This window comes from Lates calcarifer, linkage group LG13 (genome assembly GCF_001640805.2).
Source record: "Lates calcarifer isolate ASB-BC8 linkage group LG13, TLL_Latcal_v3, whole genome shotgun sequence".
Classification (NCBI taxonomy): domain Eukaryota; kingdom Metazoa; phylum Chordata; class Actinopteri; family Centropomidae; genus Lates; species Lates calcarifer.
This window is the reverse complement of record NC_066845.1, coordinates 16,696,241-16,723,453: the sequence shown is the minus strand read 5'-3', so window position 1 is coordinate 16,723,453 and position 27,213 is coordinate 16,696,241. Positions and strand designations below refer to the sequence as shown.

Below are 27,213 nucleotides of genomic sequence, written 5' to 3'. Positions count from 1 at the left end.
CTACCAGCTGCGCACTGGACGTGACTTCATGAGCGGATGAACAGTGACAGATGATGAGTTTAGTGCCCTGAGGATTGCGCACAAGACAGTCAGTGATCTTCTAACAGCCGTTTAACACCGCAGAGTCCCTGCCGCCGCGGCAGATGTTGAGATTACTTGCTTTAGAAGGGTAATATTGATCGAAACTGAACATCCTCCGTCACGAAGTCTCAGCTCGAGATTCCCGCATCTTCTGACCGGACACAAAGTCTTCAGGAGAGATATCTCCAGGATCGTTACGCGCAACTTTTACGCACAACCGCGGGACCTGCCCATGAACAGATCTCGATGCGCGGTCCATGTTACCTTCAACACGGACTACGCTACAAATTATACTCCCACAGGTGTGATTATGTTAAGCGTGCGAACTGCAGAAATGGATGAAACGATCCGCTCCATGCTCTGCTGAAACAAGACCAATCCTCACGGAACACTGGGAACTTGCCGGGAACAGCGAGCCGCGCCGGGTGCCAAAATGAGCCTTTACTGCCAGAGCTGGAAGATCTTACAAATAGTCTTTGCAACAATTACAGCAGTTCTCACACAAGGTAAGTGACCTGGGAGTAATTGCTTGGTTGCTTTTTCAAAATCTAAAATACCCGAGAGGGACGAGAACAAGACCAGCTTATACCAAGTGCAGTGAGTTAACCTAAAGCCTCTATTTAAGCATTCATACTGTGTCCACATTGCATTTAATGATAACAGCTGAAAATAAACGCGCTATTATAATGGACTGTCCATCTTGTGCACATGTTACTAAAAGGAGGTGGGCCTTTTAGCAATGCCATGCCAGCAGTAAGACAACCTTCCCTACAAGTCTAAATAATATATAAATGTCCTAATTTATGCCACCAACTTACATCTTACTCCACAGTGATGCAGCGTTCCAGTGAGGCTAACATGAGCATATGTGTCTTACTTGCTGCTAAGGAGTGACACAGCTGTGAGTGGGATATTAAACATTTAGGAATGAAATCGGTGAGGAGTAAAAGACTTGACGGGCTTATATTACAACTTAAGCCACGCCTTAACGCCCCGTGCTTTGCTTCTCTCTGGGAATATACAACTGTCCCTTATGGATGTCTGCTGGAAAACCAGGGGAACCTATTTTCCCAAACAGGCAATCCAAATTCTCAACTTTGATAATAGAAAAAAACACATCACAAAAGCATTTACTGTAAAGCCTATAAATGCATCATAGGTGGCTATTTCCAGGATTTGCAGGCAGGCTGATTTATGTGGATAAAAAGATGACAAAAATGGAGAAATTGTGATAAAACAGATTTTTCAAAGCAGCTTTAAGAGTCTCATTGGACTAAGCAATCCCTACCAATCACTGCACAAGCTTAAGCCTCCCTCAATCTCTCTCTTTCCCCTCTCTCTCTCTCCTTATCTTGTCCACCCTCTCACTACCCAGCCCCACAGCGCATTACATGCTATATGATCAGCACTATATCATAATTGTATGTTTGTAGAAAACACTCCCTTAAGCATGTAAGTTGAGAATATAATGCTGCTAAGTGTAGTTTGACTATAGAGATTAGATTATAGAGATTTTTACTGATAAGAAGTGCTGGGGGTAACTTTTGTCCTGGAAAGGGCAAATAGCCAGGCCTGGTTTGCAGCTCTACTGTTGCCAGCACATAATTCACTGTCATGACATATAGTAAATGGCACAACAACAAATCAGCAAGAGAGTATTGACCACAGGACATAAATACGCTGCTAGTGAAAAGTTTTGAATACTATATTTTATCTAAATTTAATGCTTTGTACTCAATGTAACAATATCTTTCAAATAGGTAGGTGAACTCAGGTCTGTGTGGCGTCTCATTTAATTGGGACCACAATACTCCAATTAGGCATCTACAGCAGACACTACATTGTAGCAGTGCAGTTTTTTCTAACAAACAAGACGTCTAGACCTTTTTGAATAAGAGTTTCTCCCAATTTATAGATGCCCTTTGATAATTAACCACAATGCTGACACATACTTTAACTTAAACATTTCTGAGCATACTAACAGGGTTTCTTTCCTCTGTTGTGAACATCTGTTTCCCACCCAAGATGACAGCTAAATGTGTTAGTGTCCCACACATCAGTACAGATTTTTGTGTCTGAGGACCTATTCATTGGCAAACTGTCAGATCTTAATGAGACTCTTTGGTGCTCTATTAGAGGTAGATGCACTGCAAAGGTCAGCCAGTCAAAAATGAAACACACAAAGCTAACATCAGATTAAAAAAATGTTGTTTGCTACAGGTGCATAATTTATGTCACTAGCATATTGATTATTACAAACACTTTCTAATTAGCATATTGCCATATATTTGATCAAAAACCTTTAAAAAACAGCATAAAAGAGAAACTTTGAGACACAAACATGTCTCTTAATCTCTCAATTACTGATTAAAATGCAGACATCCATTGTTGTTGTCTGTGATGATATTGGGAGCCGACTCACTTCTGCAAGCTGTTTTGCACATATGGTAAAAGTCATTACTGCACATTAGAATTCACAATGGTCTCTCATGCTTTGTGCATTTTAATAGAATAATACAAAGATTGATTACAATTGAAGAAATAATGCTGAAAGACAAGCACACTGAAAAGAAGCTGGCCGACATGCCAGTGAAAAGAATTTAATATGGAGCCCTCAGACAGACTGCAGGACAAAATTTGCTCATTACATACAGCAGTGTTTTTATTAAAACTGGTGATGGGGAACATTATTTTGAAATGAATCTGTAAGACTTAAGCCCTAAGTAAACTTTGTAGTTAGTTACACAGAACAGATCTCAGTAAGAGAACTATTCTTTTCAAGCTTAACTAACATGAATACTTTTCATTTCCATTTTTGTCATTTCATTAAAAAATTGTTAGATGCAAGTGGCTAAACTGAAAACACAACATAGCTGTGGGATAACTAACACGTGAAAATCAGTCAGTCAGTCAAAGTTGGTGATAGTTTCAAATGATGTGTAAAAAAACAAACAACTCAAAAACCTAATTTGATACAAGGAGTATTTTCAGTTGGAAACAGAGAGGGGTGAACAAAGACTTGATTAACAACATATGATTTATATCCCTGCATAAAAGGAAAGTCTTTTTTTCCTTTCCTTTCCTTTTACAGAGCACTTAACCTACACACTGTAGATAAAGAATAAAATAAAGCAACAGCACAAGGCATGTTCAGTCTGCAGGAGAGCAGTCTTGTAGAGGTGGCTTTTAAAGGCAGTTGTAGCATCTGCATGGCAACACTGATGCTTTCTGACTCAGCCAAGGAGGAAGAGAAGCTCAGGGTCTTCAAAATGAGTGATTTGAGAGGCTGGACAGCTGGTGCAGCGGATTTGCTCTCATGTTTATCAGTTGAGGGCAGGACTCTCATCATGATGAGAGGACCATAGAAGTGGAGATTTGCTTACATTGGCTACTTGTTAAATTACCAAAATATTGGCAAAGGAGAAGGATGCCTCCCTTAAACTGCAATGAATCATAAACAAACAGTTCCTGCAAAGTCTGGCACCATATTCACAAATAGATTGCGTGCTATGTATGCTTAATCTAAATGTTCTCCTTAGAGTTTTTACAAAATGAAACACATGTGAAGTAACAAGCAGAGCACAGATGACCCATCAAACCCAGCTGTAAAGGGATGGACTTGCATGTGAAGTACTTTGTTTCTACACTGGCGTTGCATTCTCCCTTCTGGAGACAGTGAGCCAGTTTATATTCACTCCAGCCGGAGCGGCTGCCAGCTCTGGTATTAAACAGCACATCTGTCACTGTGGCCACTGGTAGGCTAAGCCAGGAAAGCCCCGTTCCCAGCTCCAGTCTCTGCCTCGTGCAGTGTGTCGCCCACTCAGTGAACATGACTGACACTCTTTTCTGTGTGTGGAGGCAGGGGGAGATGCTGTTGTCTTCCTCCGAGGGCTGCTGGGTTGACATGTTTGTGACACTTACAGTATAGTCATTGCTGTGTGAACTGTCAGACCATCATGACAGGCTCTTTGCTGAGGATGAAAAGCCAGAGAGACCATGATAGACGGACTCTTCAAATGCCAGCGGCCATAAGCGATGTGATGACTGATTTTCAAGCCTCCTCATTAAATAAACAACAACACTTTATGTGGCATCTTTTTTATAATTTCACAAATTCATCTTACACAGGTCTATAGCTCTATATTGAGATTATGATTTGTTTAGGTCTTGCTTCTAAAGCTGTTTTTCACTATGCAATACTTTGCTTAATGCAGCCTCATCCATTTTGCTATAATCTCCAGGGTAAACACCAGTGTTTTTTTGTCCTTAATTCACCAAGTAGGGCAATTAGCCACCAGATAAACAGTGCACACTAAGGTCAGCTGCTATAATCTTCATAATTCTATCAAAATGGATGTTTAATGAGGACACACGATGGCTGGGTGACCTCTGCCTCTGCTATTTTCCATTGGGGCAAACACTCACCATCAAGCTTTTAAACCAGACCAGGGAATATTTATGCTGTTGGTTTATTTTTACTCACTGATGTAAAAAGGTCATTCTATGCACTTGTGATCAGTATTTAACAGCCAGCCTGTAATCCTTGAAAACACTGTACAAATGATACAAAGCGACTAATACATAAATGAATTTACACTGAATAATTTTCAATTTAGTTCGTTTAATTTTAGTTAGTTTCATATTTTCATTCAAATCTGGTCTCTAGGTTGTTTTTTTTTTTCCTCACGTGATGATGCACTATTCTCATTTTTTTCATGGCAGTTCTGCTGGGTATTCACAGCCTGCTGACAATCTGAAAAGCCATTTTAATCCCAGTTTCAGATGGCTGATTTCAACCTTGTGCCAGATATATCAGATCCCACCTTTCCTGCCCATACAGAGGAGGCAGATCATCCACGTGAGAGGTGAAACTGGGGCAGAGGAAAGGGAATAGGGATAGACAATATTTTTAAAGAAAATATTACATTTTGAATCACTTTACTTACATTTTAGTAAACAGCTTTTAAAAAGTAAATTCTATGAGAAATTAAGTAGCAATTTTAGAATACTATCTTTCTTTGAAATGATATCCTACTTGGATATTGTTTAGAGACTGTACAAAAATTATCAGAGGGATGATGTATAGTGGGCAAGGTATTCTAATTTCTCATTTGAGTAAAGGGAGGATTATTTGACTTTTCTGGGAAGGCAAAGAAGAGTCTTTGTCTTCCTTTGCAAATATAGTTAACTGTTATATAAACAGTTACATCAAAAAGACAGACTGTTCATTAAGGTGCACTTTGCTACTATTGCTTTTAAACCAGATCAGGGAATATTTATGCTGTTGGTTTGTTTTTACTCACTGATGTAAAAAGGTCATTCCATGCACTTGTGATCAGTATTTAACAACCAGCCTGTAATCCTTGAAAACACTGTACAAATGACACAAGTGACTGATGCATAAATGCATGCGTAAAGACACTGAATCATTTTCAGTTTTTCAGATGCATTTCTGTTTTAGTTAGCTTCATATTTTCATTAATACAGTTCTGCCTCTTTATCAGGGTTTCATTAATGTGTGTATCTGTGACGCACAATAGAAATTCAATTGAAATATTAAGATTGGGGTACATGATTAAACAGGTTTTACCAATTAAACACTTTTATATTATTTTGACATAAGGTTTAGCCCCTCTCACAGTACCACTAACTTATATAATAATTTATACAGACCCTTAACAAAGCCGCAGAGTTCAACTTCTGCCCCATCATGAGTCATTTCACTTATGTGCTCCATTATAGGAATTTTAAAGTTAAGCTCAGAGGCCGTTTAGTGTAATACTTTCATACCCCACTCAGATGATCATTTGGCCTTGGCTGACTTTTTGGGCTCAAGTATTAGTTCCAGGAACACTGCTACTAATTTTAGAGAAATGACGTCATTACGTTGTTTTTGTTTCAAGGAGAATTCTAGTTGTTTAAAAATGTGGTAACATGTTATATGTCTGTGGCTTTAAACAAGCTTAGTATAATCTTCTGTTTTTACCTTACAGATCTGAGCAGTAAAGAGCTGACCGACAGTAAGAGCCCAGTGCCTTTCCCTGTCTTCTTGCCAGTTACCTACGATGTGCGAGATGCCGACTACCTCTTCCTTAAGGAGGCTGGCCAGGACTTCATGAGGAACTCCAGTATGCAGAGTCACACGCAGCCCTTTGTTATCTTGAGAGCCAGCCGCCAGCCAGCTGTCAATGCTAGCTATGGCAGTATGTCCACAGAGCAGCCTGTGCCTCTAGATCTGGTCCAGTCTGTGCAGCTCTTCAATGCTCCAGAGGTCTTCACCTTTAACTGGAAAATCCAGGCCTTCGTGCTGACGCCTCGGGTTTTCTCCTCCAAGCCTAAAGTGCGGGTGCTCTTCTATGTTGCAGGGAGGGATTGGGGCAGGGGGGAAGGAGCTGTGGATGAGCTACCATGTGTGACAGTGTATGCTTTCTGGCAGACCCAGGAGGTGAGGGGTTCCTGTGCCATGGGAGGCGAGAGGGGAACCTGCATAGCTGAGCTGGCTCCTCCGCCTGGCTGGTTTGCGCCAGGGTCAGAGGGCACCAGCAGGGAGAGGCAGGACCCGTCTGCTGGGAACCCTGTGGAGCTGTACTACCAGGCTCAGCCTAAAGTCAATGGAAAGTGTAATTCTGTGGATGGAAGTCGTTGGAGTGGCTCACAGCAGCAGGCTGAGTATGTTCCTCTCACTCCCATGCAGAGGATTGGCAGTGTACGGCTTCTGCAGGTGCCTAAAGGAATGGCAACACTTTCTCGCCTCAAGCTTGGCAATGCCATTGTCATACGGACATCCTCCAAACCGCTGAAGAAGACTGACATTGCCACATTCTACATACTCATGGCCAGCTCTGCTCAGCTGACTAACTTCACTCTCAGGTAAGACTGTGTTTTCTGTTGGCTCACAGTTTCCAGCCATCAGAATGACTCTATTGTAAAGATGCATTGCTGTTCACTGAAGTAAAATACTGCCATCACTTCAGTGGGCTGTGATTTCAGTTAAGTCCAAATTAATTGGTCAATAAGAATTCAACACAGGGAATTGTTCACTAACAGTACTAGTCCTCATCTGTAATTCTTGCTCAAATCCTGTGCCATCAAAAAATAAAAGAACGTTGAAGGAAATGAGATTTAGGACGGATTATGGCTTTTCTCGGAAAATATTATGGATGTTAACTGTCTTTCTGGGAAGTGAGGGTAGATTATTTGAGTTAAAGTAGAGAAATACATGTTTGAATGAGCATAACCTGATGACATTAAGGACTGTTTTAAGAGCGGTAGTCATCGAAGTTGGCATGGATCAAATGAAATTACATGTATATTGTGACTCATTATTGCTCTGCTTTAAAGGGTACGCTCAGGACCTGTGTTCATACATGCAATGCACTGCTATTGAATGTCTAAAGATCACGGGGATTACCAGCTTAGCTCAATTTAATTTAAAGCTCTGTTTGCATTTTTGCAATGCAGAATATTCCTGTTTGAATGGAGATGAGAGCATTTATAGTACCGTCTTGAAGTGATAATTATTTCTGTAGAGGTCTCTGTGACATTTTTGATAATAGAGACTAATTTTACACTGATGTTTTTAAAGAAATATACTTATATATTTCCCAAGAATTATTGCCTCAACTGCCTGTCTTATGACAAAATACAAATGCACAAAAGGGAGAAAGAAAAACAAGACTGAATCTGTTCTCATGGCTTCTTCTCATTATGTCAGTTTGTTACTCCTCTTTTCAAGGTGAAGTGATGCAACATGGGAGACTGGCATGTCAAAACTGGATGTGATTAAATGCCTCCAACTTGTTCTCACCGTTTCACTGATGGCTTTCATGGTCATCTGCAGCGTAATGCCTTTTGTTATCATCATCCAGACAGAGATCAAAGAGAACCACGTTGCAGCATAGCTGGATTTGTCTATGTTGGCTGTCAGGGCAGACAAGTCAAGATTTACGCAAACTTGATTAGAGACTGACTTTTTTTTTTCTTTTCTTTTTTTTTTTAAATTTTATTATTTCAGACACTATCTGCTTTATTCCAAGCCAGTGAATAATGGACTGTCAGGAAGCATGAAATGTGTTTTTCTTACAGCTATTCATTTTGGTTTGTGTGTAGATTTGGATCATGAGTAAAGTATGTCATAAATGCATCTTTCATATGTGGAATGATTTCACAGCATGTAATAAATGATAGGGGTGTTGCTGTTTGCAGTGTTTTGGGGGGATACCAAGTAGGGTGTCCTTGAAGGAAGCTAATCCAACTATTCCTGAAAAATAGTCACAGTCTGCCCTCATGGACCGAGAAACACTGTGCAGCACAATCAATACTTCCTGGGAAATAAATAATTTCTGACTCACTTCCGCCTTGACTTGTTCACACATGCTTCAGTGAAAGTGAGCAGGTGAGGAGACAGTCATGGATTATTAATTCCTTTTTCACCTGGTGCTGCTTTCATTCACTTAGACAGTCAGTTAGTCAGATCAATCGTGAATGCTGGAATAGCTAAATATTGATTGAGTGGACAGCTTGTCCTCAACGTCAGGGTTCAGAGTTGAGTCAGTGGTGTTTACTTCTTTTCTGAGAGACATAAAGCTGAAGCTGTTTTCATCCAACATTTTAAATGAGAATCATTAAGTTGCATTATAGATCAGAAACCTGGGCATTCGTGTGCTTTAAAGGCTTAGATTATGTATTTGAATTAATTTTCTGGTTTCATTTTGTTTCTGTCTCTTGATTTTAGCTGAAGCAGTGAAGCCAAAAAATAAACTGTGATTTCCCCTCTTCATTCTGTCACTTTCAATCATTGCTGCTTTAATTCATTTACTCAGTCACACATGTTTCTGAACAAAAAGCAGATAGCAGTAATGTCTCCTCTCCTCTCATTTTCTTTTCTTCCTTTTCCTTTTCTTTCCATTCCCCCTTCTGTCCTCTCATCTCTTCTCCTTTCCTCTTCCTTTTCCCTCTTCTCCTCCCATCTGCTTTCCTTTCCTTTCTTCTCCTCTCCTCACAGCCATTGTCTCTTGGTTGGAAGATTAGGAAGCTTTGTAGTAATTAACCTTATTTGATGGGCAGTTGTGTTTATACAGTGTGCGCTGGTGACTAAACTCGGAAATTCCCCTTTTTTTTTGTATCCCATAAACATGACATAACACCCTTGCTGTTCTCTAACTCACATAATCAGTAACACAGTACTACCCTCCCCCAGCTTATTAGCGCATTAACAAGCCCTGTGCATCCAGTCCTCAACAGCTGTCTGTGTGCTTTATCACTGTCTGAATGTCCCATTAAGCTTTGCTTAATACTCTCTCATCAGCATGATAAACCTGTTATTGATGTCTATAGCTGGAGTCAAGGGACATACAAATTTGAGGTCGATTGAGAAAAAGACAAGCCACACCTGTCCGTTCTAGCAAAATGAAGCTGTCATTCTCAGTGACAGTTTGATAAAGGTCATCGATAGTGTTGTATTACCATCATTACACTACCCAAGTGAAGGGCAGTTAGATTATTCCTTTTAGCGTATGCCAGGTGAGTACGATCTTACATTTTTTTTTCCGTTTTGCTTAAAGCAGTTAAAAGTCAACCAGGAGGCACAATAGTATTGTTCAATGGGTTTTATTCAAAGGAAGATTTTGTGGTGATAAGTAAACTTGAGCCTCTGTATCAGCAGGACACCATGTCAGTGAGCTCTTCAACCAGGGAACCTAATCTTTCATCTGTGTGACAAATAGGACTTTTACATCCATTTTTAGTGCGGTAGCGAGTGCCATCTGGCAGGAGTGTTGGCATGAGCATCTCCCCAACTCCCTAAACTGCTCCATAAGTACGGTGAGCACGTTGCCGATGGCTGGCCATCAGACTGGCTAAACGGTGGACATTTGACTGCATAATTAACGATTGCATCTGTTTCCGATTGCGCTGGGGTTCACTGGTGGTACAGTGGCCCTGAGTGCTGCATTCACAAAGCCAAAGATTGGAACACAAACTGTATCAGGGAAGTCATTACAAACCCTATGTAGCATCTTGATAGCAGCTGTGGTGATGAAATGCATCTGGACCACGCTGTCTAGCTCACACAGAGGATACGGTCTCTCTTGTATATCTTTGATCAGACTCAGTCTGTGTTTTATTGTATTATGTATTCACATTTTTTGAATTGTCTCGCAGTTTTACTTTCCTTTGTTGGCCATGGTTCTGTGATCTTTCAAATTAGTTTAAAGAAAACAGCATTCCACAAATAAATAAGGGAAGGGAACTGACTGATAGAGGCCAAGAGCCAAGATCTGCTTTGAGTGTATTTGACAGAGTGTGTTTCTATTTGTGTGCCAATTTGCGTGTGTGCATATGTGTGGTGGCATTTTTACGTGCATGCATGTGTATGTGAGTGAATGAAGAGTATGTAAAAGGTGAAACAATAGTGCCACTCATGCCTTGCCTGGTCAGAAGTGAGATGGATGGCAGGTGCAGCACCTGAGAACTGCTTTTCTCTCACACTGTCAGCTTCAGTCTCCACAGCCATCCATCTTCTCTGCCCTGGTGCCTCCCCCTGCCCACTGCCTCCTCAGGGCCTGCTAACCAAAGCCATGGACAGTGGTTCCTGTTCCTAGCCACTCAGAAGAAAAACGCCTCTTCCAGTCACAGGAGATTTTTTATTTTTTCTACACTAGGGGGGCTGAGAGAGAGAAAAAAGGGCTTTGGAGATAAGTCTTCTTGTTACTGTCACTTTTTATTAGTTAAACCCTACTCCTCTCAGCTCAATACACAGAGGTGTTTCATCACAGCAAGGCATGTTATTCAGAGGCCATTACTAGATTAACAGTCCTCCCAGGTTTTCTCATTAATACATAGAGCATGCCATCCTGCTTACCTTGTTGATTATGCTGGATTAAAGAAAGCAAATGATCACACTGCACTTACAATTCTCTATAGTCTCACTATCAGTGCTACAAGTAAACACAAAAATATGAAATGCAATGTTGGGTTAAAGGTGCTATTTGTACGTTTTTGCTATCACTACATACCCAATGACACCATTAACAACTGTTAACTTTCCAAGAGCCATTATTATGTTTATAAGACAACAGGTTAAAATATTTCTTCTGGGCAATGCTACTTCCTCATCCTCTCATGTGAAATGAGGGCAGACTGGATGCTATGGAGACTGGATTGGGTTGCTGGTTGGTGTGGCTTTTCAGTGCTTTTCTCTTGGCAAGAAAAGGAGAGAAGTTTGATGCTTAACTCACAATGTTTCTTTTGACCGGTTAATGCTAATGTTGGCTATGTAGCAATAGCAAAGATGTACATATAGCACCTTTAAGTGAAGTAATTGACATTGAACCAAACAAAAAAAATCATATTGCAAGTTTTTTCACAATACACGTAAACCATGTTTTATCCTTAACTTTTTTTCACTTAAAGGAATATTTTCACTTTCTTGCTGGAAGTTTGATGAGAAAATTGATGCTATACGTATGCATGTATGCCAAGTATGAAGCTTCTGAAAGCATAGCTTAGCTTAGCATAAAGACTGGAAGCAGCTAGCCGGGCTCTGGCCAAAGGTAACAAAATCCACCTATTGGCACCTCTACAGCTCACTAATTAATACATTACATCTTTTTTGGGCAATTTATACAAAAGAGTTAAGACGACCCTTGGAGACTTGGTCATATGGGGCCTGTATGATATTGACATGTGAATTAAAACAGTGGATCTGTGGTTGCAGAGCCAGAAATCATTATTACATGGCATACTCCTTCCACTGTATTGCCATATAAAGCGGAAACAGGGTAGAGGGTAGAGTTTCTCACCTTTCATCCTAACCAGAAAGCTGTAGCCTGTTTACATCAAAACTGCATGCATTTCTCCCTGCTAATTTAGCGTAAGCTGAGTGTTTGTCCCCTGTGTTGTTGGCTCCTCTCCATCCTGGGAACCCTCTGACAAACACTGTGCCAGCTACTTTCTGTTCTCTTATGTCATTCACACTAATGCACGGTACATAGAGAAGCTAGTTTAAATTAACACAGAACACACACACTAACACAGCTACAGTATTTGGCTCCTTTTTCTGCTTTATTTGATGAGAACTGCTCAGAGCCAGAAGTGATTTAATAAGTTGGAGTTGGAATTTTTAAGTTCAATGTGTGTCTCCAGATACACGTCTACTACAGAAACCTCTGCGGTAAAATTGGCAGAGAGTGAGGGGTTAGATGTTTCAATACATCCACCTTATGGTAAATAATATGGCCTTTAAAGTGCCTGTGGACTCTGAACTGTGGCATTCACCTGTGTGCAATCATGACCAAAAGTCACTTGGAGGGTTTTATTTTCAGGCCAGCGGCTGTGCCAGGTGATTTCACCTTTTAGCCCTGTGCTCCCTGGCTGAACCTGTGTTAATCAGATAAACCAGCTTCTCTGGTGTACAGCTAGAATGGAAACCGGCAGTCTCCCTGATCATGATGGTACACAATTAAAACCACTATTGAAAAAGACACTGCTCAGTCATATCTTTTTAATTGTAACATTTAACCTGTAAAGTTCTTTGTCTGTTTGAACTTAGCAGTATCATGAGCCAAATTCATTAATTCTGAGAAACAGAAAGAGTGAAAGAAAAGATTCTTTTCTAATTTTTCATTCCTATGGTTAATGCACCCGCTTGTCTCAGTGTAACTTTACGGCCAAAACTTTCGTGCCAAGATCTGTGGCCACTTGAGAACTCTCTGTCAGACTACATATTGGATGTGAAAATGTTGTCACAAACGAGGGGTTTACACAGACGTTCAAAATGTGCGAAATGTGGACAAAACACGCATCAGAAAACCATTGAGGTTATCTTAAATATTCAATTGATGCATATTGGTAGATTGTTTTGTTTCATTATACTAACCAGGGAGCAATGTCTCCAATCCCCAACTCAGAGCAGCCCAGAGAAGTGCTCAGCATCAGATTGCTGTTGCTCCTATCATAGATTACACCTCCTCAGAGACTCATAATGCACTTTGTTTTTATCTCAAATATCCAGAGATAAACCACACAGCTTTGCATGCAGATGAAGACCACAGAATCACACAAGATTGTTCTTCTAAACTATTTGAGGCAAGATGTCTGGGCTGTTTCTGAGTATTCAGAGACACTTATTAGAGCTTTAAGTATATGAAAGAGGGCGCAGTACATCGTGAGAGTAGTTGACCATATGGATTATTGTATTGTGGCAGCAGAAGACTGGATTGTTTTGGGATTTCTACATGCGTCGCCTGGTCTTACTTGATCACAACAAATATCTTATTAACATTTGACCTACTGCAAGCTGCTTATGCTGGGAAAGCCCAGTGGGAAGGTCTACTCGTTCAGATGCATAATGCTTACCATTTACAAATTAGATGCCAGGGAAACTAATGATCTATTTGTACAGTTTAAATAATGAGTGTACATAAGGATGACCAGAGAAAACAATGTCTTCTTTGCTTTTTCAGATACAAAGGGGTTGAGTATGGTTAGAAGCGTGGTGTAAGGGTGGTAGTAAATCAGTGTTTGTTTACATTTTCTTTCACAATTTCCTCTTGGTTTGTCTGAGTTTTAGATTTATTATGTGTGGGGAAAATCCTGGGAGTCTGTATCAGATCGGATTTTCTAACAATGCTCACAGTCTATTAATATCACAAGAAAAAAAATGAAAATCAGGGGAAAATAATAAAGACAATAATAAAAACATATTTAGTTAATTGTTCACATTATATACTAAAATAACCATTCATTGCCATAAATTCCGTTGGTTGTTAATATGGGATTTCACATTTACCACATTCTTGACCTTTTCGTTTTTGACTTTTCACAGAGCGACAGTTAAGAAAGGTGTGACCTTTCGAACAGCAACACCCAGTAACTCTTTACTGTGGGACATCACTCTGGATATGGGTGCAGATGGAGCCATCGCTGTTACTTGTCAGAGGAAGGCTCCCATACCTGGAAAAAGGCAAGTGTTTCTAAAAGGCTTATGCCAGTACATTTTGTCTTTGTTTGTCTATTTTGTTATTGCTGTGAAATTTATCACATATTTGTAGATTAAATTGTTATTGTTTGAATGAACCAATAATAGGCTACTCCAAAGGTCCAAAGGGAGTTTTTCATCTGCTGTTGGTTTGCAGTGTCTCTACCTGTTAAACGTGGTACTATAGTAATGTATATCCTGCAAAGCATGTCTCTACACCTGTGGAGTAAAAGACAGAGCATCTGCACTGTGCAAGTCTGACAACAGCTTACTGCAGTAGCATACTGTACTGTGTCCTGAGAGGACACTCTCCAAGTACAGGTTGGCTGCAGGTGCTCCTGTAAAGCTGCCCCTTGTAAATAGCTATTGCTTTTTTCCCTTTATTGCCCACTTCTCCTCTGTGCTTTAATCATTTCTAAACATTTACCAGTTGTGCCTGTCCATGCATTCCTAGCATGCGGTATAGGATATTTTAGCCTGTGATTTAAAAGCTACAAGCCCGGAAAGTAGTTATGGCAAAACTATAGTGGGCCATTTTCAAATATTACACTTAAACTCTTAACAAAACATTTGCAGGTTTGTTCAGCAAAGTCAGCTTTTAGGACTTCTAAGAAGTACTTAACTTGCACCATAACCTTATAAAATGGGGCTACACCCTTTCTCCAACAAGCAGCTTATCTCAGATGTCCTTTCAAGTTCAGTGGAGTGCAGCTTTATTTCACTGAACTGAGATCATTCAATTCATTTAACAGATAGGTCATATAAGTTTGGCCCATGCTTCTTCAGATTAGAGGACGTTTTAAAAAAGGGCATTAGCAAAACAGGGTAAGAAGTTTATGCCATGTCCTCTCAATCCTTCTCTGTCTTGCACGATTGCTTCTTACCTTGCTGCCACAACAGTATCCTGCAGTTGAACCTTTGTTTCAGTTCTTTTGTGTTGCATAGACTACAAACCTCTTCTGGTTAACTGAAAAGTATAAGACACACAAAGCAGGTCTAACTTACAGCCATGTAGCTTTGTGAGGCAGTACTGAGGCATTCAGTACTTTGAGCTAAATGCAAACACCAGCAAGACAACAGGCACAGACACAGTGACAGTGCTAACACGTTGATGTTTAGCAGGTGTTTTGCTTTTTAGTTTTGCATGCTAGCATGACAATGATGACAGAGGAGGGTTGAAAGAGTCAAACCTCTTCTGTAATGCACCAATTGCTCTGAGTGTTGTGGAAACTCTACGTTCTCAACAGCATGCTAACATTTGCTAATTAATTAAACACAAGGTAGCTGAGGTGTTTATGACCTTAGTTTCTTTGGTTAGAAACAAAAGTATACAGCTAATTAAAATTTTGATGCAATGATGATTTTAGAAGGTTTGGATAACCAAAGTTATTACAATTCATCTTGAGGGAGATATGAATGTCTGTACCAAATCTCATGGCAATCCATTCAATATTGTGGAGATATTTTATTATTAAACTACAAATGTCAATGAATGACACTAAAGGAAAAGTAAGGGGATCACCAAAGTCCTATGACACCATAGTCCAAAGACTATGAATGAATATAGATAGATATTTCAGTTTGGATTAAGGTTGTGGACCAACAGACATTGTTATGCTGCTAGCATGGTTAACTACTCTAGGTGAGCTAACTGGTCTAGCTGACCAAAATGTCATCTAAACGTCTTGAATGCAGCCTACATTCAGCAGAATGGTAATTGTGATGTGCACTTGAGTTCATTCTTTTTTCTTTTTTTTTTTTTGCCATTTAAGTTTGACAGTGGTCCCAAAAACTGATCCGTTGAGATTTAACTCAAACAATAAGATTATTTCTGCCTCTAGAGCAGCTCCAAGAAATGCTTGTAAAACTAAAGCGCTAATCTGTGTGTGAATGGTTGGCATAGCTGGAAAAGAGCAAGTGTATGCAGCCAACTTTCTCAGGATGGCAAAAAATAACCTCCTAAAAGTAGACAAAGAATAACATTTGCTGAACTTTGCTTTAATATAATATCTACTCACTTCAGTACAAGGATAAATTAACTTCCTGAAGATGTGGGTTTGTCTAGTAGACTCAAGAGGTCATACAACAATAGACACAGCTTACTTTAACCAGAAACAGAACACTGACCTTATCTGTGCTCGTTATTATTGGTTTGACCTCATTAAGTTGTTTTCCCCATTTGCTGTGGATTATGACATTGTTTATCACAACTTCTTTATGGGTTAACATAGTTTTTCACTCAGTCATTTTGGCTAATCCTCTCTAAAATGTCATGAAACCAACAGAACCCCTGCAGAGAGCATCTACTGTCACACCACTGTGGGGATTTCTCTGACTTTTTGTCTTGTCTTCTTTAGTGAGCATTAAAAGTATTTGCTGTATCTGTACATTAAAGCCCTTTTTATCCTCTGTTGTGGCGGCTTGGTTTGGATCTTCATATTAAAGCACTGCTACTCATAGACAGACTGCTGTAAACAAATTGTTAAAGCATCATTCCCCTGAAAGCCTCACAAGAATGACTGAGGGCGTAAATAGCATGGCAGCATCCTCTATCTTATGGATATCTGTGTTAATGCATACTTAAGGGGATATAGTCCTGCTTATGTGAGTCAAAGCGTATCTTGTTTTGATACTTGACCAGAATTCCATTAATATCTTTTAATCTCAGGTCTCTGAGCAATATGCTAAGATTATTCAATTACACTAAATCTCTGCCTTGCCTTTAATAAGGGCCGATATGAGAGGGGGGGTATATAGAGAAAGACTTCTGTATGCTTTGTTGTTGAGTTTGAAACTTAATGGAGGATTAACAAAATATGATTTGCAATTTCTCCAGTTGTTTCTTTACTACACAAAAGCAGCTGGTATGTAGCTCTTTAGAGGTCATTTTCATGAGGTAAACAGGACTTACTGTATGTCTGCACAGCTCTGACACAGATATTTATAACACATACACACTGATGCAGAGGGTGTATTAATGTCTATGTGCGTATGTGCATGCTTACTGTGTTTTTGTCCACCAATATATCTTTTCTACAGTTCAATAAAATGCCAAGAAATAAAACCAAGGATACTAAGTTGGGCCATGGGAGAAAATTGAATCCATGGCTAGGACACTCTGTTCTAGCTGGCATCACTGAGAGGCCATTATAAGTTACAAAGGTTTATACTTTTTTTGTGCATGCAGGATGCTGCTGTCCTCAGAACACCTTTTATTCTTCTTGCACTTAACAGTACCAGCAATTCCAGCACGGGGCAAGCACAGAGAAATTCAGCTCTATTCCATTTTTGGTTTGATTTGTGAAAATGCCTAGAGATGCAAAGCCCTCTACAAAATACAAAAAAAAAAAAAAAAAAAAAAAATGGAGAGATTGGGTCTTGTCGCAACTACTGGGATCACATCCCTCTCCTAGAAATCGCCACGCTTTCTACCCAAAGGGCTAAATTCATAACATCACACTATGAATTTTGAGCTAGATATCTCTCAAAATCCAGTTTCAGTCTTTATCAGGTTACTTTCTACTTCTCTTTGAACAGCCCCGACAGTTTCCTAAATATGACGTATTTCCAGATTTAAAGTCTGATGGTAGACATTAAAATAATGAATCCATACTGTAGGGATGTACGGTCCACTGGTCACTGCAACCTATATGATAATGCCTTTGCATTACACAAAAAATGAGGTCTTATTGATGCGTTCTGAGCTGTCAATATGTCACATCAGCAATGTCACCACATCATATCTCTATACATCTGGTCAGTGGTTAAAGTGATCCTTCTTTACACTCAAAACATTAAACAATGAGTATTGTTTAATATCTGCTCTGGTCATAGATGGTGATAATGTCTCCATTCAGTTATCTGTTGTAAATACATTTGGGTATTTTCAGCCAGTGATACATTTTGTATTTAGCAAAGACATGATGAGTTCAATATAAATTGGAGCATCTGACTTTCCATGCAGGTGACATAGTTTTATGGATGTCATTGTGAGTTAGTTGGCCCACCACAGACTGAAATATCTCAACAACTGTTGGTTGGATTGTCATGAAATTTGACACACTCACAATCATGTATCCCCTAGGGATTAACTTTAATCACTTTGATAATGCTGTAGCTGCACTACCAGTGTTTTATGCTCATTAGCAAATGTTCACATGCTAATGCACAAACTAAGATAACGACCATGGTAAACACCACACTTGCTATATGTCAGCATGTTAGCATGCTGATGTTAGTATTAAGATCAAAGCATCACTGTGCCAAAGAACAGCCTCAAAGAGCAGCTAGCTGGATTGTAGAGTTTTAGTTTTATGGGATTCTTTCAAATAATGCAAAATGTGTCTGCATCTGAACATTAAAAAGCACCTTTTTTCAGACATAATTATCTCTACAGGAAGTTAATGTTAGGGAAGAGAATTTGAGACTCCAATGGTGGAGTAATCATTTATTCAAGTATTGGTGGCTGTGAAGGAAAGATTTTGTCTCTGCCGCTAATGTGCAAAGTGAAGGTGCTGAAAGAATTAGACAGTCTCCAAATAGTAAAAACACACAAAAAAGCAATACTGCTTGCACAAAATGATGACATGATTTGACACTGGAAAGCTGCAGGAACATTTATTTTATCATGTCTTGTCTCATTGTTATGCTTTGTTTATCTTAATTTTTAGACATAATTTGTTGTACTGGAATTGTAGGCAGGCTCTGTGTATATGTGTTGTATGCATACTGCATCTTTCCAACTGACCCAGCTCTTTATCTCCCATCCAGGCTTGAAAGCAGTCTGCTGGAAGTGCTTCAGATGGATTTTGAAGTTGAAGAGCTGAGCAGTCCTCTTGATAGTCAGGTGATCATATGGAAGCTGGAGCTACCGTCTGCATCCAAAAATGTAGCCAAGACTGAAGGAGCCATGAGGATCTATACCACTCAGAGGGACTTTGTTGGCTTGGCTCCTCTTGTAATGGTGAGTCAGCTGACAGCTTCCATGTCACACCTAATCATTATTAAAACCTGCATTGATGTTACTGACAGGCAGCATTTCCGATAATGCCGACACTTGGACTGCATCCTTTGAGCACTGGTGCATGAAAATATCATAAAATGCACTTTGCTGTGATCCATTCTTGTCTGGTTTGCATACGCAGAAGGCTGGATATGCTTTGGATTGTTTAGTAAATGGGTTCTATTTTGAGCAGAGTGTGACCTTGTGTTGTTGACTGTCAGCTAGCTGATGTCTCTCTTCTGTGTTGTTCTGCTCTATTCTGGCGTGCAATATGTGGTCATCTTCTCCTCCTAACAGCTGCTTCATGTGCTTCTATTTTGGTGCCACAGGCCTCTTTATCATGCTACCGCTATAATTAATCCATGATATAATCGCTAAATATGGAGCATTACACAAGACTTTACACCAGTTTGAATTACAATATTAAATCTGATTGGTCTGTCACCTGGGTCAGTGACTTCTTTGTAAATCATTGTTTTTGGGAATGACACACGACAATGACAACTTGTCACATAATACACCCAGAATGCCTTTTTTCATTTCTTAGCAGTTTTTCAACCACATATTATTGATAAAATATGTAATTAATAATTAAAAGTTTAGAATTATTGTACTTTATGATATACTTTTGGGCAGTGGGTTACTCACATTTCACAGTGCAGTCTGCTGCATTTCCATCATAATAGTGCTGAAGTGCTTGAAGTTATGAGGATATGCTACAGGATCCTGATTTGTGAATTTGACATGGTTCATCTCTCTTGTGGATTAGAAGCTGACCTCAGGCTGAGGGCCAAACATGAGGAGATTTGATGGCTGGCTCGAGGGGACATTAGCGCTGACTGATCACTCTTAGCCTTGCTCCATGAACTTCTGCTAGTGCTGCTGCTCAATACTTCTACATAATGGCGAAAGCCTCACTAGCACAACCTTCAGATCAGTGTTTTTTAACTACATTGTAATGACAGTTGGGGAAAAAAAATGCTCGGTTATTTCAGCTTCATTTAAACCAGTTTTACATTTTAGGGACACATATCCATCTGCTTCATTTCCATACTCAGAGTGGCCAAGTGTCTCTTTAAATTTGATTTAACTGATCATTCACAGAACTTGACCGGCCTGTGCTCCACTTCTCTCATACTAATCTACACACACGATATTAAATTATTTCAACTTCATTTAAAACAGTGTGTTTTTATAGCAGAGACACATATCCATCTGCTTCATTTACATGCTTTGATTACCCATGCATGCATTCAAATACATACACACACACACAAATACCTGGTCCTGGTAAATGGACTGCATTTATGTAGCAATTTTATCCAAATCACTTTATAACTCGCCACTTCAATCACCCATTCACATACATACTCACATGCTGAGAGAAGCCACCTTCCACACAAGATGTTGGTCTCATCATCCTGAGCAATTGGGGTTCAGTGCCTTTCTCAAGGAAAACATGCCAACAGGGGAAGCCAGGGATTGAACTGCCACACTGTAATAAGTGAAAAACTCACTCTAAACTGCCCTTATTTATGAACATTAGAGAATGGGCTGTACTGAATATGTGTGGAGATTATTCTTAGTGCATGTCCATGTTTCTAGTTATTTGGCTGTGTTTGAACTGACATGGCATCCCTCTGAGGAACACGCCTGTGCAGAAAAGTCCAAGAGTAGCTCTCCTCTCCATGTAGTGATCTGGTCATCACCCAACATTAACTCTGCTGAGTCACATATGACTACTGAGTCACTGAGTCACACTTCATCTCTCCTACCTTCCTCCTCTATTTGCACCCCATTGATAGCCCTATACCAAAAACCTTTAGCTGTGCAGTAGTTCCACTGCATAAAATGTAAAATTAAAGAACATTAAATTAGTATATAATATGTGTTATTTTTATGGTATGACTGTGTCTTCTTTCCTGCAGGACACAGAGATCCTGAACACTGCCATACTGACAGGAAAGAAAGTGGTGATGCCTGTGAGGACAGTAGCTGTGGAGGAAGATGGAGTTGTCACAGATGTATCTGACTACACAGACTGTAGCTCTACTGATGAAGATGTTCTCAAGGTATGATTTCCTCCTCCTCCTCTTCCTCCTCCACCTCTGCCTCCTCTGGATATTGTATAGTGAACAATATCTGTATGGTTCTTTATTTTTAGTTTCTGAGGTTTCACACATTCCAAGTGCAGTTGTTTTGCTGCAGCGTAATGGCTTCACAAGTACATTTCATGATGCTAAGGAGAGGGAGGGCAATTTGGAGTGGATGTTAAAAAGCTGCTCCACAGAGGCACATTGGGTTTCATGTGTGATGGTAAGGACAGATGCGGATGAATAAGTTGTACCAAAGTCACCTCTGCTCCTGGTCTCTTTTCCACACAGTAAAACAAACTATTAGTTGGGCTCTGACAACAACGCCCATCAATCTCCTCGACAATGAACAGACACTGTGCTCACCACAAATGACCTCACAGTCTGCCACTGTGCTCCCATCCTGCGACTTGTCCCTTTTATCCTGTGAACCTGAGCACGGCTGACTGCCAAAAGCTGGCTTTGTTTACTGATGAAATTGAAAGTCAGGCCCCTGGCCCCTGAGGTCAGAGGCCATGAATGTATTTACTCAAGGGTGGAGTGGCATTGTAAACAAAAAATAAAGACATGCAGTGGACTCCACTTTGCTAATATGTTTTTTGCTGGTTAAATATGTCCCTAAGCAGATTCAGCAAACGACAGATGTCTTGGCTAATAAATTTTGTATTTTGTAGCTCCATCCATAGGACAGTATATACAGTAAGTGCACATGTATTAAGTGCAGATGGGTGTCAGTTTTAAGAAAAGCAGGATTACGTGAGGATGCCAAGAGGCCGGATGAGGGCTAAATCATTCTTTTCAACCCTGTAATGTAGCTGTATTTGCTGTTGTTCCAAGCTTACTGTAACTCTCAGTGTATTTGCTGACCAGATAGCAGTTTCAGTCACAAATATTCCCTTTAATCTTCTTAGTCTAACAGCTTGACTCAGATATCTTTTCTCTTCTGGTTTGCCTGAAGAGTATCAAATCTGCAAATGATAGATGGGGGAGGATTTATCTAAAATGAACAGCTCATGTGACAAAACAAAAGCAAAACAATGGCTAATCTGCTGTGATGGAAAGCTTTCTCACGTGTGCATGAATGACACACAGAGTTAAAATGTGCACAGGCATTCTCTTTGTCAGCTCAGGATTGACACTTGAACATTTTAAACAGGGGCATGTTGTGCATAGATGTTTATTTAGTTGATTAATCAGGACTTTTTCTAGCATGACATGGCAATTTGGCTCATTAAGGCTTATTTGATTTATCTAACTTGTTTATTTGAACAAGAAAACTACAACCACAATTGTGCCAGTGAAGCATGTATTTCAGCATTTTTAAATTTCTGTTTGTCTTTAATACTGTACTCAGTGATGAAAGTCAAATCCAATTTTAAATAAATATCTTTTTTTGACACCAAAAACACTGAGGGATATTCTTGGCTGCAGAACAAGATTGCGACTAGGATGAGTAGGTGGATGGCACATTAAAATGGCATTCCCTTTCAACTGATGCCTCATAATATTATTTGAACATGCCTCATGTTAAGTTCAGTGGAGCTCTTGGAAGATGTTTCCCTGATGAAGAAAAAAAATGAGCAAAGGGTCTTGGATCATGGATGACTGGTTGACTGCCTCCTCACTGAATTAAAACATGCAAACTCCAGATGACTTCATTGGAACTAAATCAGCCCCTCTCTGTCTATTGTTCCATGCTTGCATTAGATTTTTTTTCCATAACAACAACTGTTCAAGGGCCACATATTGTAAATCTGTTGTCTGGATATAAATCAAGCATAGGATTATTTGCAGAGAAGAGGTCGGGGCATCTCAGTTAGCAGCAAGGATGACACATTGTGATGTGGTCACTCTAAAGTGTAAGCTCTGGTCATTAATTGAGCATGACTGATGCTCAGATGCAATGATGACACAAGATCCTCTCAGAAATAGCCCTAACTGTCTCAGGGACAGCACATCCTCTCACTAACTGTTGGGTTCATGCAAACTAGAGAAGGGAATCTATTTGCTATTTGTATTCCTCCTTAAGGCTATCTGTCAAAGTCACTGCCCCCCCCCGTGCACTTCCACAGGCCGGTGACTGAATTTCAATGCCGCATTAATTATCCAATTTGTTTAAAGCAGTGGCTGTTGAGAGGACCAATGAAAACCTCCTGACACGTGTCTCAAAATGTCCATGAGATCTCTCAGCAGTCGCCCAAACTTGCCAAGGTCACCTTTGAAATTACGGTGTAATGAATGCACTTGGCTGTGAAGGACTGATGTTCAGCACTGCACCACATGATATTTTGATTAACATAAAATTGCAATGCTGCCTCTTCCTAAAGCTTTGGACCGGTGATCATCGCAGTAGTTTATTACAGCCAGCTGACATTACTATGGTAACACATGCAGTGTGAAACTGCCGCAAGGGCATTTGTTGTTGTAAGAATGGCCTATTTGTTAAAATAGTGACTTTTATGAGAATATCTGATTATTCTTTGTCATTGGTAAGATGACTAACATCTCCTTCATTGACAACAGTCTCGTTCTGAGTTTGATATAGGTTGTTTACACAAGCGTACTCACAAAAAAACTTTGATACTATCAGGGAAATTAAAATGATAAGATATTCATGTTCCTTTTATCTCTTTCTACCCAGGTGTCAGACAGGTGTGACTATGTTTTTGTGAATGGCAAAGAGACTAAGGGCAAAGTGAAGATCATGGTGAACTTTACCTACAGCTACCTGAGCGCTCAGCTGGAATTAAACGTGTGGATGCCCCAACTCCCCCTCCTGATTGAGGTGTCAGACACAGAGCTGAGCCAGATCAAAAGCTGGAGGGTACCCATACTAACCTCAAAAAGGTGAGACATGCAAATAAACAAACAAAGAATTTGTTTCTTGATTTGGTTTCTACATGGGATTTCTAGTAGCGAATTTCAGCAACAAATCATCTCTCTCCAAAGGTTTAGGGTTTTGATTACATTACATAATGTACTGTAATATCTCAATGTGATCCAATCAAGCAAAAAGACTGGATTGAGAGATTGGGCCATATCAGGTCAAAGCATTTACAGTGTGACAGGTGTGACTTACACATGTGTTTTTGTGCTCATGTCCCAGACCTGGCTGGAACAGTGAAGAAGACGACAGGAAGGGGAAGGGCTGTATGCTGCAGTTTCAACACGCCATGGTGCGGGTACTAACTCACTTTGTAGCGGAGCAGCCAGACCCTCGGGATCCTAAGGCCTATTTCCTGGGCTCTGATTGGCAGGTGGATGTCACGAAGCTGGTTCGATACTTCATGAAGGTGGAGGACCCTCGAGTGGCAAGGCTGCAAGCAGGACGAGTGCTGTCGGGACGGGACCTTGGGACTACCACCATCCAGGTAATAAACTGACTTACTACTTTGATTAAGCTTGGCCCCAACAGCTTGTGACCAATACCAGAGCAGCTAGTAAGACAGAATTGGATGGGGTAGTTTCCTCTTTGAGTCAAATAAAGTTAGATTTAGGTCTTATAAGGACACAAGTTTTACTTTGAACCTGATGAACCGCACTGGTCCTGACAAGGAGATACAGTCTAATTAATTTATTGTTAATTGTTGTTGATATTGTTCTATGACAGGTGTTTTCTCCACTCTCTGATGCAATCTTGGCTAAGACAACTATCAAAGTTGTGGATGACAAAGTGACCATCACAGAGTTGGGGGTCCAGCTGGTTACAGGCCTCTCAATGACTCTCCAGCTCAGTCCAGGAAGCAACAGGGCCATCTTGGCTACCACAACCACACAAGAGCTTCTACAGTGTCCCAAACAGGTAACAGTCTTCATTGATTTAACTTTCTCAAAGATAAACTTTAGATTCAAAGCACAATTGATAGTTGTGCCATTTTCTGCTCTTTCAGGAAGCTTTGGTCAGTGCCTGGGTACAGTTCAGTGATGGCAGCCAGACACCTCTTGATATTTATGATCCTACTTACTACAGACTGATGGTGACATCTCTAGATCAAGGGGTTGTGTCGGTGCAGGGCACGCCTCCAAGTGTTGTGGCAGAGGGAGAAGGCGAGGGAGTTCTGGTCAGAGTAGAGATGTCCATCTGTGAGGCCTGCCAGAAGTCCAAACGCAAAAGCACTGTAGCTGTGGGCAACGGCAGCCTCAAGATCAAGTTTCAGGTGAACATCCGGAAGCCAGACAGCAACACCAGCAGCTTCAACAGTAGCACTGTTAGCAGCAAGGACAACGGCAGTGACTATGGGAATGACGGGGAAGAGGTGGACAATGAGAGGAAACAGAGGAAGCCATCCTCACCACGCAGCTCAACTTCAGAGACAGAGGAGAGTGCAATGCAGAAGATCACAACTACCATCAAATCTACAGAGCGAACCTTCATAACCAGTGGCAGCCTTGGAGGAGTGGGTAAGATCAGCAATCCAGGAAACCCTGGCAGTCCTACCACTGTGGTAAATGTAAGCATGATGAACAGCCCCAGTGACAACAGCAAAGGATATGGCTCAGACAACATGATAGTGGAGGATATGAGCAGTGTTAGTTTTACCAGCACTGTGAAAGCCCCTGGGAACCTGGTAAACTACAACAACTTCCCCACCAAGGTGCAGGAACCTGGGCAGGAGACACCAGAAGTAGAAATTGGTGGTGAAGAAATGTTGGCTAACAGGCCTCTCACAGACTTGGAGATTGGCATGTATGCTCTTTTGGGTGTGTTTTGCCTGGCTATTCTTGTGTTTCTGGTAAACTGTATCTCCTATGTTGTTAAGTTCCGGCACAAGAAGCCTCCCTCTCATGGCCAGGAGCCTACAGGGCACAGGCATGACTGGGTATGGCTTGGCACAGATGCTGAGCTAGTGATGAGTGTGCCAGGCAGCCCTGTCCAGCAAGACTCTCACACTACAACTGTTATAGACATTGGGCCTGATAAGACCGCATCTCTGTCCAGGAGGCCCAGTTGCTTGGCCTCTGTTACAGATTCTCCAATCAGTTGCGTGGGGTCTCTCAGGAGCAAACCTACACACACTGAGTCCCTCCACTCGCCCACCAGCAGGAGAAAGAGAGTCCAGTTCACCACCTTTTCCACACTGGAACGCCAGCATTCGCCACATCTCCCGCCCAGGGAGAACGGCCATGGCATCCACTGGGTCGGGAAGGAGGACAGTTGTGAGGAGGAACCCCAAGTGCCCATTACAGAGCCTGGGGACCAGTTATAATACAGAACATGATCCGACCTCACATGTACAGTAGATGTGGCTTTGATCACCTCAATGCCTTTGTTAACTCCAACAACTGTGAACATGTGATTTTGGAATTCCCATCCTCAACATTTCATTACCTGTCAAGGCCTTTTATGTGTACATGTACTGTAAATTATTATATTTGAGAGTGGATGTGTGTGGAAATGTTTCAGATGGCTGCCCAGATGGACTCTTACTTACACAATGTTTAAAACCACCAAATGTTATTTCTGCATGTGGATATGTACTTCTCTAAATTTTTGCACTCACATGCTGGTATATAGACACAAAAAAGTTTCCCAAATTACAAATGCAATTACCAGGTATAATACAGAACTCCATCTGACAGATATGGATTTCACCAAAAACGTGGTTTTGATTAAACATAACACTAGCTGAAATCAGTGTTCTATCATTATAAATATCAAAGACCCCTTTGTTTGTAAATCTAAGTTGATATAATTTTCATTTGATTTTTTTCATTAAAACACTATGATCTTAAATGATGCCTTTCCCTTGATTTTTTTGGTGTTAGGTACCTACTAGTTTTTTTAAGAGGCATATGACCTCTGCTAATAGTATGCAGGTCAGCCACAGTTGCATCAAGTGTGGCATAGTGCAAAACTTTTGAGAGAACAGTCATGTTATTCTAACCAGCCAGTGCCCCAGTGTGTTGCCAAAATCAACCTTTGTAAAGGCAAATTACAAGAACCTTTTGTGCCCCTTTGCCCTTTCAACAAATTGAGTTTTTGCTGGGTTCTTGAATGTGTGCAACTCAACTGTTGCACTTTATTAAAAATGAATGTGTGTGCATACAGACTGGAAGGA

The 27,213-nt window shown here is 40.5% G+C and overlaps 1 protein-coding gene across 1 annotated transcript; it reads left to right on the top strand.

Annotated features, from left to right (window-relative positions):
• The first annotated feature begins 456 nt into the window (after window positions 1–456).
• Window positions 457–26,996, top strand: LOC108878017 (transmembrane protein 132D). Its single transcript, XM_018668308.2, has 9 exons — window positions 457–587; window positions 6,075–6,951; window positions 13,907–14,044; window positions 18,830–19,022; window positions 20,990–21,133; window positions 23,796–24,001; window positions 24,261–24,525; window positions 24,765–24,956; window positions 25,045–26,996. The coding sequence occupies exons 1-9, from the start codon at window positions 515–517 to the stop codon at window positions 26,359–26,361; spliced, it is 3,405 nt and encodes a 1,134-aa protein (XP_018523824.1). The 5' UTR covers window positions 457–514; the 3' UTR covers window positions 26,362–26,996.
• The last annotated feature ends 217 nt before the right edge of the window (window positions 26,997–27,213 follow it).